Source organism: Galeopterus variegatus, unplaced genomic scaffold (assembly GCF_000696425.1).
Source record: "Galeopterus variegatus unplaced genomic scaffold, G_variegatus-3.0.2 Scaffold2555, whole genome shotgun sequence".
NCBI lineage: Eukaryota > Metazoa > Chordata > Mammalia > Dermoptera > Cynocephalidae > Galeopterus > Galeopterus variegatus.
Window position 1 is genome coordinate 178,393 of NW_007728666.1, and position 17,757 is coordinate 196,149.

The 17,757-nt window shown below is 54.7% G+C and overlaps 1 protein-coding gene across 1 annotated transcript in view; it reads right to left on the reverse strand.

Annotated features, from left to right (window-relative positions):
* The window catches only part of TIE1 (tyrosine kinase with immunoglobulin-like and EGF-like domains 1), a 24,708-nt gene extending 10,135 nt beyond the window's left edge, over window positions 1–14,573 (reverse strand). Inside the window, exons 1-12 of the mRNA XM_008582277.1 lie at window positions 14,516–14,573; window positions 7,127–7,444; window positions 6,942–7,052; window positions 5,237–5,392; window positions 4,950–5,081; window positions 4,652–4,792; window positions 4,337–4,465; window positions 3,365–3,510; window positions 2,982–3,126; window positions 678–836; window positions 350–487; window positions 12–157 (exon numbers count right to left, since the gene is read on the reverse strand). Coding sequence (XP_008580499.1) covers window positions 12–157; window positions 350–487; window positions 678–836; window positions 2,982–3,126; window positions 3,365–3,510; window positions 4,337–4,465; window positions 4,652–4,792; window positions 4,950–5,081; window positions 5,237–5,392; window positions 6,942–7,052; window positions 7,127–7,444; window positions 14,516–14,573 — 1,779 coding nt within the window. The remainder of the gene's footprint in view (window positions 1–11; window positions 158–349; window positions 488–677; window positions 837–2,981; window positions 3,127–3,364; window positions 3,511–4,336; window positions 4,466–4,651; window positions 4,793–4,949; window positions 5,082–5,236; window positions 5,393–6,941; window positions 7,053–7,126; window positions 7,445–14,515) is intronic.
* Between the last annotated feature and the right edge of the window lie 3,184 nt (window positions 14,574–17,757).

A 17,757-nucleotide genomic window follows, 5' to 3' on the forward strand; every position in this document is an offset into this window, starting at 1 on the left:
TCCCCCCGCCGCTCCTGCCCCCGCGCCCCGTCCCACAGGCGCAGCAAGAAACCGTCGCCCACCAGTGGCCCAGGCACCGAGGGTAAGGACCAGCTCACTCGCAGCCGGTCAGGGCCCTCCACATGCCAGCCCTCCAGCCATGGCTGCAACAAGGGCTCTGGGGCCAGAGGTCAGGGGTCAGAACTGTCCACTGGACCCTTGGGGCTGGATGGGACGGACCCAGTGGACAGGGTGGGGCAACCTCCAATGGGAAAGGCAGGGGCACCTGGGGTGGACAAGACATGACAGCCCTGAGTGGGCAGGACAATAACTTCTCAGGGACAGGAAGTGATGCCTCTTGGCCTCTCACCAGGACAGTCTGTGGTCATGAGGGTGGGAGGCCCACAGGCCCCCTCTCCCCCTTCCCCTGGCCGGCTCAGCTGCACACGGACACTGTATCCTGTCTTCGGCCTCAGGTTCATTAAGGTCACATTCTCACTGGGGTCCACTGGGGTGGGGGGTTCAGCACAGAGCACTCAGCCCCAACCTCTTCCTCAAGCCGCCCTTCTCCCCACAGCCCCTGTCTTCTCCTGACACCATCCTCCCTCCCTTTCCACTCTCACCTTATCCCCTCATCACTGCCCGACACCCCTGTCCTGCTTTAACCCCCCTCGGTCCCCCAGCTCTTCCCCACTCACCCACAATGGTGGACCAGGCCACAGTGCTGTCCTGGGGCCGGTAGTGCAGGCGGACAGAGGAGATGGGTCCATCCCCAGAGAATGAGACCAGCGGGGAGACCACAAGCTGGCGGCTCTGCCTGGCCAGGAGCCGCGGTGCAGTCAGGGGCACTGGGGGCACTGCCAGGAGACTCGAGTAAGGCATGGCTCAATCACCTCTCCAGTCCTCAGAAAAAGGAGAGGACACTGTGCTCTGGGCATTAAAGACACCTCTGGGTCTTTGTGTGGATCTGGGGACCCTCTGGGCTGGGAGGAGACCAATTCAACAGATGACCAGAGTGGTCAGGGCCCAGGGAAGATAGAGTTCTGGCCCCTGGGCAGCTTGGGAAATGGGGATTCGGCATTACGGGCATGAGGGTGTCCCAAAAGCTGTTCAGTGAGGGAGTGACATGGCCAGCCAGGGGTCTGGGGGAGAGCACTCTGCCCATGCAGTGTGGGGTAGACAGAAGGCTGGAACCCAAGGCTGGGAAACACCTGGGTGTTGCCCTGTTCTTGCCCCTTCCCTTCACCACTCTCTTAATTAAAATAAAAAGGTGCCAGTGATGGGCACCTGCTCATCCCTGATACTTCATACGCATGACCTCTAGTTCTCACAACTACCTTTCAGACAGAGCTTATTACCTCTGTATTATGAACAAAGAAACAGGCCCAGAGACATTGTATAACTTATCTAAGGACACACAGCTAGGAGATAGAGCCAGGGTTTGAACCAGGTCTGTCTGACCGGGCCACCTCAAATCAATGGATTTTACCCCCAAACAGCTTTTGTGTTCCCACCCGGTGTCCTCCCTTCATGGTCACTGCCCCTGTTATAGCCTCAGCTTTTCTCTCCAGATTCTCGCATTAATGCCTTAATGGGTTCCCTTGCCTCTCTCAAGCGTTTACTAGGTTGACTTTCTAATAAGGATGAATGGATGGATGGAAGGACAGAAAGAAGGAAGGAGGGATAAAAGGAAGGAAGGAAGGAAGGTCAGTCAAGGAGGACGCAGGGTTGTGAGCTAAGGGGGTTTCAGGCAGCAATGAGAATGTCAGGAGGTGCTGATTTGGGGGGAGATGAAGGTCCAGTTTGGATCCTGAGAAGCCCCTGGTCGCCACGGCTCATGCAGGGGACTGGATGTCCAGGAGGTGGCTGGATACAAAGTGGGCCCCTGAATCAGACACCAGTTAACTGGCACGACTTCAGAACCAGACCCCCACTGAAGATGCCCCCCGCTGTGGAGGTCCCACCAGATGGGTCTGGAGTAAGGAAAAGAGTCTTGGCTGCAGAATTGCCAGGGAATGAGATTGAAATCTCAGGACTAGATGACATTTTAAATACTAACAATAATTGTCAACATATATTGAGCAAACAGCCTGTGCCAGGCACTGGGCTAAATGCTTAAGTGCATCATCTAATTTAATCTTCATAGTAACCCTATCAAGTAAGCACCAATATCCCCATTTTACAGAGAGAGAAACAAACTAAGAGAGGTTAGGTAATTTGCCTAGGGTAATGGAGGTAGGAATTTGTAGAGAGAGGATTCAAACCCAGGGCGTCTGGGTCCAAAGCCCAGAGACAGTGAGAAGAGAAAGGCTGGAGGTGGAGCCTGGTGGTGGAGAGGGATGTAAAGGAGTGGGGTGGGGGCTGGGGAGGAACAGGGACGCAGTGTGATAGTGAGAGGATGGTAAGAGAGAACAGAGGGAAAGCAGGGCCAAGGGGTGGCAGGGTGTGAATGGCCAAGGCTGGAGAAGGTAAAGGGCTACCTAGACCAGGGTGGGGGTGCTCTGCTCTGAGCCGTCCTGGGCACTGGTGTTCCCTCCTTATTCACCTGGCAGCCTCCTGTGCATGCACCACCTCTGGGAAGCCAGGCAGGCTACTGTCTGAGCTCCACAGCCCCATGCACTCCCCTGTCCCAGCACTAAGTGCCCGTGTGGGGTGACTCACAGAAGTGGCATTCCAGAGGCAGAGTTAAAGGCACACTTGTATGTGTGTGGTGGTGATGGGGGAAGCTGGAAAGCATGGCTAGGCAGGAGGGAGGGTGAGTCTGGAGGGTGTCCCCAGTTTCTGGAGCATGACAGGTCCTTTCCAGATGGGACTAAGCTGTGCCCCAGTATTGGCACTGCTCAGTCCAGACCCTTGGTTGACTACAGCCCTCTTCGTTGCCAATTTCTGGGCTGTGACCTTAGATGCCCTTGCCCTTCCTGCTAGGATTCCCAGTCTGAGCAACATCGGCTAGTGCCTACTCTGCTCACTGTTCATCCTCTAGGGCCCAGGATATCACTGACCTTTGACATTGACCTTGAAGCACCAGCTGTCTTGGCCACCAGATGTGGACACACGACACTCCCAGAACCCACTGTCTCCAAGAGCCAAGCGGGGCACCTCGAATTCAGCTGTGGTCCTATCTGGCTCCACAATGGCCTTGGTGGACTAAAAGAGACAGGGGAAGTGGACAGACCACAGAGAATGTGCACCCTTGTGGCAGGTACACATTGTCTGTCTGGGCTGACAATGGGACAGAGGTCTGGTGGCAGCCCCTCACCAATCAGCCTGACACCATTTGAGCCATGGTCAGGCCAGCACGTAGGGCCTGTGGAAGGTTCTGAGGGATCACCTGTGAAGCTGGTGGGATTGGGGGGCCAGTGGGTGAGGGGTCATTGGGGCTGACCAGGAGCACGGTGCCGTCTGGCTTGCGTAGCTCCATGCTGCCCCGTACTGGGAAGGGGTTCCCTGCGGCTGCACAGTTGATCCGGGGCATCGTCTCTAAGTTGAACTCCAGTTCTGAGGCCACGTTGAGGATCTGGGGGATCCGGTCTGGGGAGAGAGAGGACACTCATCCTGGAGCTCCCGTGGGGCAGACATGGGGCCACCAAAGGTGCTCCTTGTCCTGTGCTCTGCATCTCAGTGGAGGCACCACTATCTACCCAGTGACTCCGTCTGGAAGCCAGCCTAGTCCTGCATGACTCTTCTAGCACTCTGCCCCAGATCCGAGCAGCCGTAGAGTCCACCTCCTATGTCCTCCCAACACACACTTCCAAATATCCTCTGATACCTGTGAGCAGCCCCCCCCCCCATCCTCACAGCTAAAACACTAGTTTAGGCTGCATTCATTCTGGTCCCCAGTTACAGGCTCCCCCAGGGTCTCCTCCTTCCATTCTCCACCCAGGAGTAAGGGTCCCTTCTCAAGCACAAATCTGACCACCTAGTACCTCTTCAACAATTCCCTCTTGCCCCTGTCATGTTAAGTGCAAACCCTCTGGCCTGGCATTCAAAGGCCCTAGGATCTGACCTCTTTTGGCCCCTACTCCACTGTCCTGCTGCCCAAGCCTGAGTCCTCAAACCCTGGACTTTCCCCACGCTCTTTCCCAAGCCATCTCTCTCCTGTCTTTCATATCCTATCTCAGGTCTCACCTCCTCCCAGGGACTTCCCTGACCCGCTCAGACTGGTCAGGGGCCTCCTCTGGGCTCCCATGCACTCTGGGCTGCTGCCCGTCACGTCTGGATGGCTGAGTGGTGAATTCCTGAGGGCAGGACTTGGACCATTAACAGGGAAGGAGGGGCAAGTCTCTTCTGATTCAAGGAGGTTGTTTGGTGAAGGCTGACTTATGTCGAGGGGTCTCAGAGACCCTGGCGCTCATACCTGACTTCTCGCAGTGCACTCCATGCCATCCAGAGGGGCAGACACAGCCGCTGAACCGGTCACAAGTGCCGCCATTCTGACACTGGCACTGGAGGCGGCAATCAGCCCCAAAGTGACCAGGGGCACAGGCTGGAACAGATGAGGTGTGGTTAGAGGGGCAATGAGGGCACTGATGGGGCGAGGGTTGTACAACAGGATGAGTAGAGGGGCACTGTCAGGTGAGCACGGGGACTGTGGAGGGCTAGGTGTGGAAATCAGGGTCAGAGTGAAGGGTACAGGTCAAGATTGTGGCCAGCAGTGGGGTTAAGTCCATACCTTCCTGGCACTGGCTTCCTTTCCAGCCAGATCCACAAGAACAGCCGTAGGGGTCTGGAAGGCAGAAGGTGAGGCCCCGGCAGCCTGATGTGCCTGGGCACTGTTCCTGGCAGCTCTGCCCAAAACGGCCCTCTCTGCAGGCTAGAAAGAGGGTGTGGGGGTGTATGGGCCTCTGCTGGGCCCTGGGGTCCAGAACCTACCAGGCATCCTCACCCTAAAAGCTCCATCCCCCATGGTTCTAGGGTCTCCCCCCAGTCAGGCATCCCCTCCTACTGGTCCTAGCTCCCCTCCTCCTTACCCTGCTCACAGCGGGTGCCAGTGAACCCAGGGGGGCACACACACTCGCCGTCATGGTCATGGCAGACACCTCCATGCAGGCAGCCTGGGCATTCCTTGGCACAGCCTGGTCCCCAGTGCCCAGCCCCACAGCCTGGAGGAAAGCAACTGACCTTCAGCCACTGGACTACTGCTGCGGGGGACTGGGGTAACTCTGGGGACCTAGGGGATCTAAGGGACCCACAGGAAGTACCCATAGGGCTCCTAGCCCCCCATGCCCACCCATAACCTCTTCCCTCTGCCCCTGACCCCGCACGATGAGCCGAAAGAAGGCGCTGCCTAGGGGGCTGGCTTCCAGGTAGGTTGCACTGTAGATGCCGCTTGATAGTGGCTGCACATTTGGGAGCCGCAGCAGGAACTGTCTTTCCTGCGCCTCCTTCCAGTCCAGGGTTTGGATGTAGGAACCTGGGGCATAAACAGGTCAGGGCCTCAGCACCCAGGAGGGCCGTTGTCACCTCCCTCTGCCCACCTCCACCCAGGTCACACCAGTGTGCCCCATGCACAGTGATCGGACCTGGAGGAGGTACCAGCAACAGCTTTGTACCCAAACCAGAAAGCTCAGAAGCATCCTCTTCTTCGTGCTCCTCTCACCGCCCAGTAAATCACCAAGTCCTGTTCAGTCTACCTCCTGCTCATCTCCTAAGCTAGTGCACTTCTCCCCGTGCCCACCGCCACCTCCCTGGTCCCTGCCTCCAGTGGCCTCTTAAGCAGGCTCTCTGCCTCCAGCCTTGCCCTTTCACATCTGTCCTCCACTCAGCAGCCAGTGGGATTTTTCTACCACACATTCCTCTGTAACTCAACTCGCCTTCGTAAACTCTCATAGTTCTCCACTGCCCTCAGGACAACGCCAACTCCATAGCACACCCTTTTCACCATTTGGCCACTGCTGAGGCCTCTAGCCCCACACCTCCCCACACCCTGCTGACTCCTGCCATTCCTGAACTGCTTCTCTTCTGGAAACACAGCTGCATTTGGGATTCTCCCGCCTTTGCCCTTATCAGCCCTTCCTCCTGCAATGCTCATCCTTCCCTCTTTGTCTCCCCACTTCTCCTTTTGGGCACAATTCAGGTGCTGTCTCTCTACTCTGGGGTCTCTCCCCTGAGCCTCTCCCTCTGGGACCTGCAGATCCCAATATTAGAAAAGTGTCTGAGTCCCTGCTCCACTCCCTTCTTGGCTCTTTGCTCAGGACTGAACACAGACTCTAGAGACCCAGGTCTACCTGCCTCTTTCCATATCTCCTGTCAATTCAGGGGGCTTGGCGCTCAGGAGGCAAACCCCTTGGCCCAAGGCAAGGGTCCTTCTCCCTCAGGAGCTCAAGGATGCCAGAGTCAGCCAAAGGGTTGTGGGTATCAGGGCTGAGTCAGGAATCTTTGGGGTCATAAAGGAAAACAGCTTCCTCTCATGGGGTGGCCAAAGGGCCTGATACTGTCATGGTGGAGGGCAGGCCTGGGGCTGGGATCCCACAGGTCTGCCCAGGACTCAGCACGGGTCTGTCTTGGGCATCAAGGATCTGGGCTGAGCAGATCTTTGGGAGAGGCTAGACTTTGCCCCGCCTGTGCTGGGAGCTGTTACCAGTTCTCTTCTTCCCCATGGGGACTGCTGCTCTCCACCAGGTGGGCTATGTGACAGCACCTGCTAACTCCTAGAGGACAGTCAAAGATGAGGGTTTAACACAGTGCTTATTTGGGGGTAACAGGGAAGGAGGTAGTTGATCACAGGCCCCTGGTCCTCTGAGTATAGGAGGATGGCAGCTCTAGCTAGAGATGAGACGGTGCCTGCATGGGACCTGGTTCAGATCAGAGGAGTGGCAGCGGAGGGTGGCCAGGAGGGTAAAACGGATGTATCAGGGGGATGGCTGTGTAAGGGGCCAAAGTGGAGTATCCTAAGGGCCACAGAGGTGTTGGGGCGCCAGAACCGTAGGTCTACCTGCCCAACCAGTTCAAAAGCCCCTCACCGTTCCTCTTCCAGATCACATCTGCCTGCTTCTCCTTGTGCACGTGTGCGGAAAGCACAGCCGTGTCGCCTCTGTTCACTGTGTGCGTGACCTTGTCCGGGAGCAGGTGGGCTGCGGGGAGGAGCGGAGGGTCAGCGGTCCGGGCGGGCCCCTGGGCGCCCCCCACCCCCGTGGGCCAGGCTCACCTCCCGGGCTGTTGTGCACGTAGACGACGCGCGTGCGCCGCGCCCCGGCGCCGCCCAGGCAGGAGAAGACGCCCACCAGGTCCGAGGGCTTGGAGAAGCCGCGCAGCGTGACCTGGTGCGAGCCGTTGCGCGCCAGGTGCAGGGGCTGGCCGGGCGGGAGGGTGCGCACGATGCGGTTGTCCTTCTCCAGCAGCAGGGCCGGGCCCCAGGCGTCCGAGCCCCTCCCCGCCCCGGGCTCCCCGGACACGCAGGTCAGGAAGAAACGCTGGGGGTCGGTGAAGCGCAGGTTGGCCAGCAGCGTCAGGTCAGCCGCCGCGCCTGGGGCCGGGACACCGGTGACCAGTGACGGGATGCCCTAGTTCCAACCAACTCTGCTACCCCAGGAGCCCCCAGTCCTCGGATCTTCCTGTTCCACCGCCTCTTCTGAAGAGTGTCCACCACCTTCACCCCTCTTCCTCCCCCTGCCCTTCCCTAAGACCCCAAAGGCACTTCACTTTATCAGGCTTTTCCATCCCCCTCCTTTCCCCTTCCATGTGCACTAGCCCCTTTCCCTCAAGGGTCTTCATCCTAAAAGACCAGAAAGAAAACCAGAAATCCTTCTCTGGTTCTACATCCCCTCCTTTCTCCTGCCGGGTGACTTCCTTTTACAGCCCAGCTTTGGAAAGAATGATCTATGCTCCCTGTCTCTGTTTCCTTGCTTTATTCCCTATCAGTCCCCTTTCTCCACTTGTCTCTAAAACTGCTCTGCAAAGGTTGCCCGGGAGCCACTTCTCCCCGCCCCCCACCTTCCAGGGTCCAGGCTAGGAGAGCTGAACAGAAGTGTCGAACAGAAGTGTTGTGAAGGGTCCCCCTCTTCACCACCACAGAAATCTAGAAATGCTTTGCGCACTGGGATCGAAGATGGGAGAGGCTGGGTTCTGCAACTAGGTGGTTGTGGAGCAGAAATGAAGCAAGCTGGGGCCAGGCCGAGAGACAGGAGGCAGGCCTGGGGCCTAGATGGACACAGAGGAGTCCAAGAACAAGGTGGATCTTGGTCTTTGCCTTCCAAAGAGCTCCCTGCCTTGTTGGGGGGACAGACGTGGACATAGCTGCTAAGTGCAGGGGGCTGTGCTTGGAGCACAGAGAAGGGGCATCAGACCCAGCAAAGGGGGAGGTAGCGGGCTGAAGAGATGCTTCCTGGGAGGTAAAGCTTGAGGACACAGTGGAGAGAGGTCTGGAGTAGGGAAAGGGCATTTTATTTATTTTATTTTATTTATTTATTTATTTTAAAAAGATGACTGGTAAGGGGATCTTAACCCTTGACTTGGTGTTGTCAGCACCACGCTCAGCCAGCAAGCGAACCGGCCATCCCTATATGGGTTCCAAACCCGGGGCCTTGGTGTTATCAGCACCGCACTCTCCCGAGTGAGCCACGGGCCGGCCCGGGAAAGGGCATTTTAGACTGAGGGAACAGCCTGGGTAAAGTCACGGAATGAAGAATATTATGGTATGGGGAAGGGACTGTCGGATTTGGTATGGCTGAAGCAGGACATGTGAGGCATCCAGGCCAGACATGGAGAGGCTGCGAGCCTNTGGAGGAAAGCAACTGACCTTCAGCCACTGGACTACTGCTGCGGGGGACTGGGGTAACTCTGGGGACCTAGGGGATCTAAGGGACCCACAGGAAGTACCCATAGGGCTCCTAGCCCCCCATGCCCACCCATAACCTCTTCCCTCTGCCCCTGACCCCGCACGATGAGAGGGACCTAGGGGATCTAAGGGACCCACAGGAAGTACCCATAGTGCTCCTAGCCCCCCATGCCCACCCATAACCTCTTCCCTCTGCCCCTGACCCCGCACGATGAGCCGAAAGAAGGCGCTGCCTAGGGGGCTGGCTTCCAGGTAGGTTGCACTGTAGATGCCGCTTGATAGTGGCTGCACATTTGGGAGCCGCAGCAGGAACTGTCTTTCCTGCGCCTCCTTCCAGTCCAGGGTTTGGATGTAGGAACCTGGGGCATAAACAGGTCAGGGCCTCAGCACCCAGGAGGGCCGTTGTCACCTCCCTCTGCCCACCTCCACCCAGGTCACACCAGTGTGCCCCATGCACAGTGATCGGACCTGGAGGAGGTACCAGCAACAGCTTTGTACCCAAACCAGAAAGCTCAGAAGCATCCTCTTCTTCGTGCTCCTCTCACCGCCCAGTAAATCACCAAGTCCTGTTCAGTCTACCTCCTGCTCATCTCCTAAGCTAGTGCACTTCTCCCCGTGCCCACCGCCACCTCCCTGGTCCCTGCCTCCAGTGGCCTCTTAAGCAGGCTCTCTGCCTCCAGCCTTGCCCTTTCACATCTGTCCTCCACTCAGCAGCCAGTGGGATTTTTCTACCACACATTCCTCTGTAACTCAACTCGCCTTCGTAAACTCTCATAGTTCTCCACTGCCCTCAGGACAACGCCAACTCCATAGCACACCCTTTTCACCATTTGGCCACTGCTGAGGCCTCTAGCCCCACACCTCCCCACACCCTGCTGACTCCTGCCATTCCTGAACTGCTTCTCTTCTGGAAACACAGCTGCATTTGGGATTCTCCCGCCTTTGCCCTTATCAGCCCTTCCTCCTGCAATGCTCATCCTTCCCTCTTTGTCTCCCCACTTCTCCTTTTGGGCACAATTCAGGTGCTGTCTCTCTACTCTGGGGTCTCTCCCCTGAGCCTCTCCCTCTGGGACCTGCAGATCCCAATATTAGAAAAGTGTCTGAGTCCCTGCTCCACTCCCTTCTTGGCTCTTTGCTCAGGACTGAACACAGACTCTAGAGACCCAGGTCTACCTGCCTCTTTCCATATCTCCTGTCAATTCAGGGGGCTTGGCGCTCAGGAGGCAAACCCCTTGGCCCAAGGCAAGGGTCCTTCTCCCTCAGGAGCTCAAGGATGCCAGAGTCAGCCAAAGGGTTGTGGGTATCAGGGCTGAGTCAGGAATCTTTGGGGTCATAAAGGAAAACAGCTTCCTCTCATGGGGTGGCCAAAGGGCCTGATACTGTCATGGTGGAGGGCAGGCCTGGGGCTGGGATCCCACAGGTCTGCCCAGGACTCAGCACGGGTCTGTCTTGGGCATCAAGGATCTGGGCTGAGCAGATCTTTGGGAGAGGCTAGACTTTGCCCCGCCTGTGCTGGGAGCTGTTACCAGTTCTCTTCTTCCCCATGGGGACTGCTGCTCTCCACCAGGTGGGCTATGTGACAGCACCTGCTAACTCCTAGAGGACAGTCAAAGATGAGGGTTTAACACAGTGCTTATTTGGGGGTAACAGGGAAGGAGGTAGTTGATCACAGGCCCCTGGTCCTCTGAGTATAGGAGGATGGCAGCTCTAGCTAGAGATGAGACGGTGCCTGCATGGGACCTGGTTCAGATCAGAGGAGTGGCAGCGGAGGGTGGCCAGGAGGGTAAAACGGATGTATCAGGGGGATGGCTGTGTAAGGGGCCAAAGTGGAGTATCCTAAGGGCCACAGAGGTGTTGGGGCGCCAGAACCGTGGGTCTACCTGCCCAACCAGTTCAAAAGCCCCTCACCGTTCCTCTTCCAGATCACATCTGCCTGCTTCTCCTTGTGCACGTGTGCGGAAAGCACAGCCGTGTCGCCTCTGTTCACTGTGTGCGTGACCTTGTCCGGGAGCAGGTGGGCTGCGGGGAGGAGCGGAGGGTCAGCGGTCCGGGCGGGCCCCTGGGCGCCCCCCACCCCCGTGGGCCAGGCTCACCTCCCGGGCTGTTGTGCACGTAGACGACGCGCGTGCGCCGCGCCCCGGCGCCGCCCAGGCAGGAGAAGACGCCCACCAGGTCCGAGGGCTTGGAGAAGCCGCGCAGCGTGACCTGGTGCGAGCCGTTGCGCGCCAGGTGCAGGGGCTGGCCGGGCGGGAGGGGGCGCACGATGCGGTTGTCCTTCTCCAGCAGCAGGGCCGGGCCCCAGGCGTCCGAGCCCCTCCCCGCCCCGGGCTCCCCGGACACGCAGGTCAGGAAGAAACGCTGGGGGTCGGTGAAGCGCAGGTTGGCCAGCAGCGTCAGGTCAGCCGCCGCGCCTGGGGCCGGGACACCGGTGACCAGTGACGGGATGCCCTAGTTCCAACCAACTCTGCTACCCCAGGAGCCCCCAGTCCTCGGATCTTCCTGTTCCACCGCCTCTTCTGAAGAGTGTCCACCACCTTCACCCCTCTTCCTCCCCCTGCCCTTCCCTAAGACCCCAAAGGCACTTCACTTTATCAGGCTTTTCCATCCCCCTCCTTTCCCCTTCCATGTGCACTAGCCCCTTTCCCTCAAGGGTCTTCATCCTAAAAGACCAGAAAGAAAACCAGAAATCCTTCTCTGGTTCTACATCCCCTCCTTTCTCCTGCCGGGTGACTTCCTTTTACAGCCCAGCTTTGGAAAGAATGATCTATGCTCCCTGTCTCTGTTTCCTTGCTTTATTCCCTATCAGTCCCCTTTCTCCACTTGTCTCTAAAACTGCTCTGCAAAGGTTGCCCGGGAGCCACTTCTCCCCGCCCCCCACCTTCCAGGGTCCAGGCTAGGAGAGCTGAACAGAAGTGTCGAACAGAAGTGTTGTGAAGGGTCCCCCTCTTCACCACCACAGAAATCTAGAAATGCTTTGCGCACTGGGATCGAAGATGGGAGAGGCTGGGTTCTGCAACTAGGTGGTTGTGGAGCAGAAATGAAGCAAGCTGGGGCCAGGCCGAGAGACAGGAGGCAGGCCTGGGGCCTAGATGGACACAGAGGAGTCCAAGAACAAGGTGGATCTTGGTCTTTGCCTTCCAAAGAGCTCCCTGCCTTGTTGGGGGGACAGACGTGGACATAGCTGCTAAGTGCAGGGGGCTGTGCTTGGAGCACAGAGAAGGGGCATCAGACCCAGCAAAGGGGGAGGTAGCGGGCTGAAGAGATGCTTCCTGGGAGGTAAAGCTTGAGGACACAGTGGAGAGAGGTCTGGAGTAGGGAAAGGGCATTTTATTTATTTTATTTTATTTATTTATTTATTTTAAAAAGATGACTGGTAAGGGGATCTTAACCCTTGACTTGGTGTTGTCAGCACCACGCTCAGCCAGCAAGCGAACCGGCCATCCCTATATGGGATCCAAACCCGGGGCCTTGGTGTTATCAGCACCGCACTCTCCCGAGTGAGCCACGGGCCGGCCCGGGAAAGGGCATTTTAGACTGAGGGAACAGCCTGGGTAAAGTCACGGAATGAAGAATATTATGGTATGGGGAAGGGGCTGTCGGAGTTGGTATGGCTGAAGCAGGACATGTGAGGCATCCAGGCCAGACATGGAGAGGCTGCGAGCCTGGGCATTTTAGACTGAGGGAACAGCCTGGGTAAAGTCACGGAATGAAGAATATTATGGTATGGGGAAGGGACTGTCGGATTTGGTATGGCTGAAGCAGGACATGTGAGGCATCCAGGCCAGACATGGAGAGGCTGCGAGCCTGTCTCAGCTCCAGGACCCATGCCCTCCCGAGCCCCTCCTTTGCTACCTGGAAATTGCCAAGTAATTAATTCATTTAAATGCCACTTAGCTTATCAGTTAATATTCTTTGAAAGCCTAGCATTCGCTGACCGCCTACCAAGCACCCAGCACTTGTTTTCCAATGGAGTCTCACAACCTCCAGCAAAGTTGGTAATCCTCCTCCATTTACAGAGGAGGGTAACAAGGGTAACAGTAATCATTCTACACACTTCCTTGAGCAAGCTCATCCACTCCCTTAGCTTTAACTATCACCTCTGAGTCAAAAACTCTGGGATTACCTTTCAGCTTGGACCTGCATTTCCATCAGCTTTTCCTAAACCTGCTCCTCTTCCCTGTTCCTGACTCAGTGGGCAGCACTCACCACCTGAGACACCAACGGTGGAGTCATCTCATACTCCCACTGTCGGAATAATTAATGGTTTATTGGACGTCAGTTGTATACCAGGAACTTTAGTAATGTCCTCTTGTTTTATCATCCTGACTGTCCTGGGAGGTGGGTACCATTATTCCTATTTTATAGCTACGGAAAGAAGGCTCAGAGAAGTTAAGTGACTTACCTAAGGTCATGCAGTTATTAACTGGCAGATCCAGATTGTCTGATCCTGAGGCACTGTGTTGGCTGCCCCAATCAGTCAAAGAATTCTGCAAATTGTTTCCTAAAAGCTTCTTGACTTCTTCCTGTCTCCCAAGCCCACCTGTGTTCATACCTCATTTTTGCTCACCTGGACCAACCGAACAGCCTCATCCCCTTTCTCCCCAACGCATCCTCCAAAGTGATCCATCTAAAGCTCAGATCTGACCTGGTGACTCTTGCCTGCAACCTCCCATGGCTCCCCATTGCCCTCAGGATAAGATGCATGCTCCTGAGCCCCTCTGCTCACACTCTGCCCCTCCTGCTGCTTTCTCCACATGAAGCTTCTCTCCCATGTCCTTCCATGCCTCTGACACTTGAATTTATTGTTCTGGATGCCTGGAATGAAGACCACCCCTCATAATGAAATCGTCTACTTAACCAGACCCAGAGTAAGCTGACTCCTCCTGCCCAGTGCTCCGTGTATGTCTCTGTTTAATCCTCACCCCATGTCCTGTGTTCCTCTCTAGACTATGAACCACTTAAAGGCAGCCTGTGAGTTCTAATCCTCTCACCAGCAGACTGAAGCCACCACATATTCAGAAACCCTAAGTAAGCACCAGGCACTCAGCCTGTGTTACTCATTTAAACCCCATAACACAACTCCATAACGAAGGAGGTCAGCATCATTGAACCTCTCTGTACAAATCTGGAGACTGCCAGCCTCTCAACTAATGGCCCAGCCCTTAGCAAAACTCCTGGAATACTGTTGGTGCTCAGCGAATGTTTTTCCAATGAATAATTGAGTGAATCTAACATGCTGACCCTATGAGCACCAACTGAAAACTCCGCATGGCCCATAGGACCTGCTGCTCCCTGTGGATCCTAAGGTCTCACACAGTCAGTGGCCATTTCTTTCCCCTCCCCCAAATCCCAAGCTGCGGTGATTTCTAGCACCTGCCAGGATTTTCCTGGCCCTGATCTTGCTTTCTAATGGATCAAAGTGATGGCTCTGATGATAGGGTTTCTTTCTTTTTTCAGTTTTTTATAGTGGTAAAATACACGTAACATAAAATTTACCATCTTAACCACTTTTAAGCATAAAGTTCAGTGTTACTATATGCATTTGTAATGCTGTACAACCATCACCATCGTTCATCCCATAACTGTTTTCATTTCGTAAAACCGAAACTCTACACCCATTAAACAACCACTCCCCAGTCCCCCACCCCCCAGCCATAGCAACCACCATTTCGCTTTGTTTCTATGATGTGATAGGGTTTCTTGGGGGCAAATCAAAGCCTTGAGGACTGGGAATGGGGTAGGGGCTTGGGGAAGACTTACCAACACAGGAAGCCAGGAAGAGAATGGGGAGCAGGAAAAGGGGCCCCAGCCAGACCATACTCTGGAGGCTGACCCAGGCCAGCCAGGACAAGCTGGGCTTGGGGTCAGTGGCTATGGGTCTGATGGCTCAGCCTGTGCTGGTCAGTGTGCATTGGGCTGGAGAGGAAGAGGAAATGAGGTGGCCTAGGTGGGAGGGGTGACAGGAGAGAGGGGTGGGGAGGACTTATCTCACTTCTGAGCCTCTAGAGCCTTCCTTGTCTGACCCCCACAAGGCTGGGGATGGGTGTGGTCCCTCAGGCCCTGGAATGAGATCAGTTGGCCTGGGGGGAGGGTTATAGTAAGGATCGACCTAATGGACTGTTGGGCTGATTTTTCCCATCCCCTCTCTCCTTTCAGTCCTCAGTCTAGCTGGCACACAGGAGGCAGGAGGCAGGAAAGGGAGGAAGCCAGTGGTTTCCGCCTATTGAGGAGGGATGCAGGGAGGACATTGTTCTGGGGCCTCCCCTCCTCCCAGCACATACACACAGTATGGCCCACATGACTCCTCATGTATGTGTGGCAGGACACAGACAGCTACATGGGTATCCTAGAGAGCAGTTCACACATGTAACACAAGGAACTTTGTGGGTTTGGGAATGTACACACTCAAAGAAACACAGGGTTCAGGGCCACCAAGAGCCTTCAAGTCCATCTTGTGTACTTCTCTCATTTTACAGATGGGGAAACTGAGGCCTGCAGTGCTTGGGGACACCCTGAGGTTGTGGCAAGGCTGGGACTTGAACTTGTGACTTAGTCCTTGCTTTCTCGATCCTGGTCACTCCACAAGGGCACATGTTAAGCAGAAGGGGGAAGACACAGGGAGTGAGTCTGTTGCATAGTTAGCCCTCAGCTTAAGCTGCTAGGGAGGCTTCAGCGCATTGTCTGCCTGATGTCTTTCATTTTGCAGCAAACCCAGAAGTCTGCCCAGGGAGATGCACTGACTCTTGAAGGCTCACATCATCTGGGAACAGTCCCAGAGCTTTGGCAAAGCCTCCAAAGTCCCATGGATCTTGCCTCTGCTGCACTCTCGCTGCCCTGGCACCCACTGCTCCATCTCTTGCCACCACTGGCAGTTCCCAGAACAGAACATGACCCCTAGGTATGGAATGCCAGGGGAGGGTTTTCCAGGGAACAGAGGGAGGAAACATCAGATAGCCAGGGCTTGCTGGTTGAATCTGTGACGCCTCTGGCCTGGAATGGAATGGTTGAGGTGGGGATGAGACCTGGTGCCCGCTTAGGTGACTTGGGTCTGGAAGTCCAAACCCTCCCTCTGGGACATCTTTCCAGAGTCTGTTCTGGGTGAAGGATGGACAGGATCCACCAGGCTCAGATTCACTTTCTTGGGGAAGCTGGGTTCAGCTGGTTTAGGCCCTGAGCTCTTCTGAAGGCCCCTGAAAAGTCACAGAAGACTCCTGGAGTAGCATAAAAAGGATCGGGGAAGATCTCCTCACCCCACGAAGCCCACAGACACTCCCATTCCTAGGTCTGAGGCTGGGACGAGCTGTCTCTGGACAAGGCTCTGGGTGGGAGTGGGAGTCGGAATAGGAGGGGTGGTTGATGCCTTAGACTTCAGCTTATCTTGGGGCCAAGTTTTTTTTTTTATCAGCTGGCCCATATGGGTATCAGAAGCTTTGACCTGGTGTTATCAGCACCATGCTCTGCTGATTGAGCTAATTGGCCAGTCTTTTTTTTTTCTGGTGCCGAGATTTAAAAATCTGGGACAAGAAAGGAGCTGGAAGATGCTGGGGTCGTTTGTGCGGCAGGATTGTAGGCAGAGTATACTTTTGTGGCGCTTTCCCTTGGTTCTGGTAAAACTTGGTGGGCCTGATGTCATTTTGCAAATGTTTGGAGAACCCTTGGGCAGCATTTGTTCTTCTTGAAAATGACACAGATATTGGCACAGTTGCTTGCTCTGAATGGAGAAGTTTAAGGCGTGCAAAGACTCTGGGCCCATCTGCCCTCCCCGCTTTCAACTGGGAAACAAAACACAGTAAGAATGATCTGTAGATAAATAAAATACAAATACTGCAGAGTTTGTACTCAAGAACTTGTATTATAAAACAATATCCTATAAATGTAAAACTATTTGTTTACTTGTATTGAGATTATGTTGCAAGTAATTTAAATAGCATCAGTTTACAAACATGTCACAAGTGAAATATCACTGCACAAACAAAATTTTGAGTGGGTTGTATATACATCTGCTGTTGCAATGGAATACTTAAATACAATGCATATATTGACATCTCAGTCACTGGAAAATGATAGGCCCAAAATAATGTTAAAGCAAATATACAGTATTTTCAGTACAGTATATTCTAAATATTATAAGGTTAACCCCCAACCCCCAAACAAACTGACTTGATAATAATAAAGCTAAACTAAAAGTAATTTATTAAAAGTAAAAAAAAGGCAAGAATAGCAGCATGACCAACTCCACATAAGGCTGATAATTCACTGCTAACAAAGCCGCCTTCCTGCAAATAGTGGGAATTCCAGCCGTTGGCACGTGGGCACACATGGGAGTTTTGCCAGGTTGCCAGGGGTTTCGGGGCAGCCAGGCTTCCTAGTGGAACACTGACGTAGAGTTTTAGTAGAGTTGACATGCTAATTTTAGTATCCAAATGCCAACTTTTAATGATCTTCATTTAGAAGCTTACTCTAAGTAGCCCGTAGTTGGAACTAAGAAGGAAAATTAATGAAATTAGTCATGGTTTGCCCATAACAACTGAAAAAAGGCCTCGTGTTTTTGGAACCGTCCCAGACCCCTCCTCATGCTCCACAATGGGTTGTGGAGCTAAACAGTCCTGTGTTTGCTTGATGGTGCCACCTGATTCAAGTGATGCTGAAAATTGTTGTGTGTTTTTCATAGCCAACCTGTAGATTTTGGGCTGCTGTTTTTAGAGAAGTGGTACTTCTGTAGCACCGGGTTAATGAGACTAAGGTGGGGACTGGCCTACAGCTTCACAGTAATCTGTCCATCATGCAGGTATTTACCGTACCCCCCCCCCATGTTCCAGACCCTGTGACATATGCTGAGGGTACAGTCACAAGAGGGACAGATACCGGGTTAATGAGACTAAGGTGGGGACTGGCCTACAGCTTCACAGTAATCTGTCCATCATGCAGGTATTTACCGTACCCCCCCCCCCATGTTCCAGACCCTGTGACATATGCTGAGGGTACAGTCACAAGAGGGACAG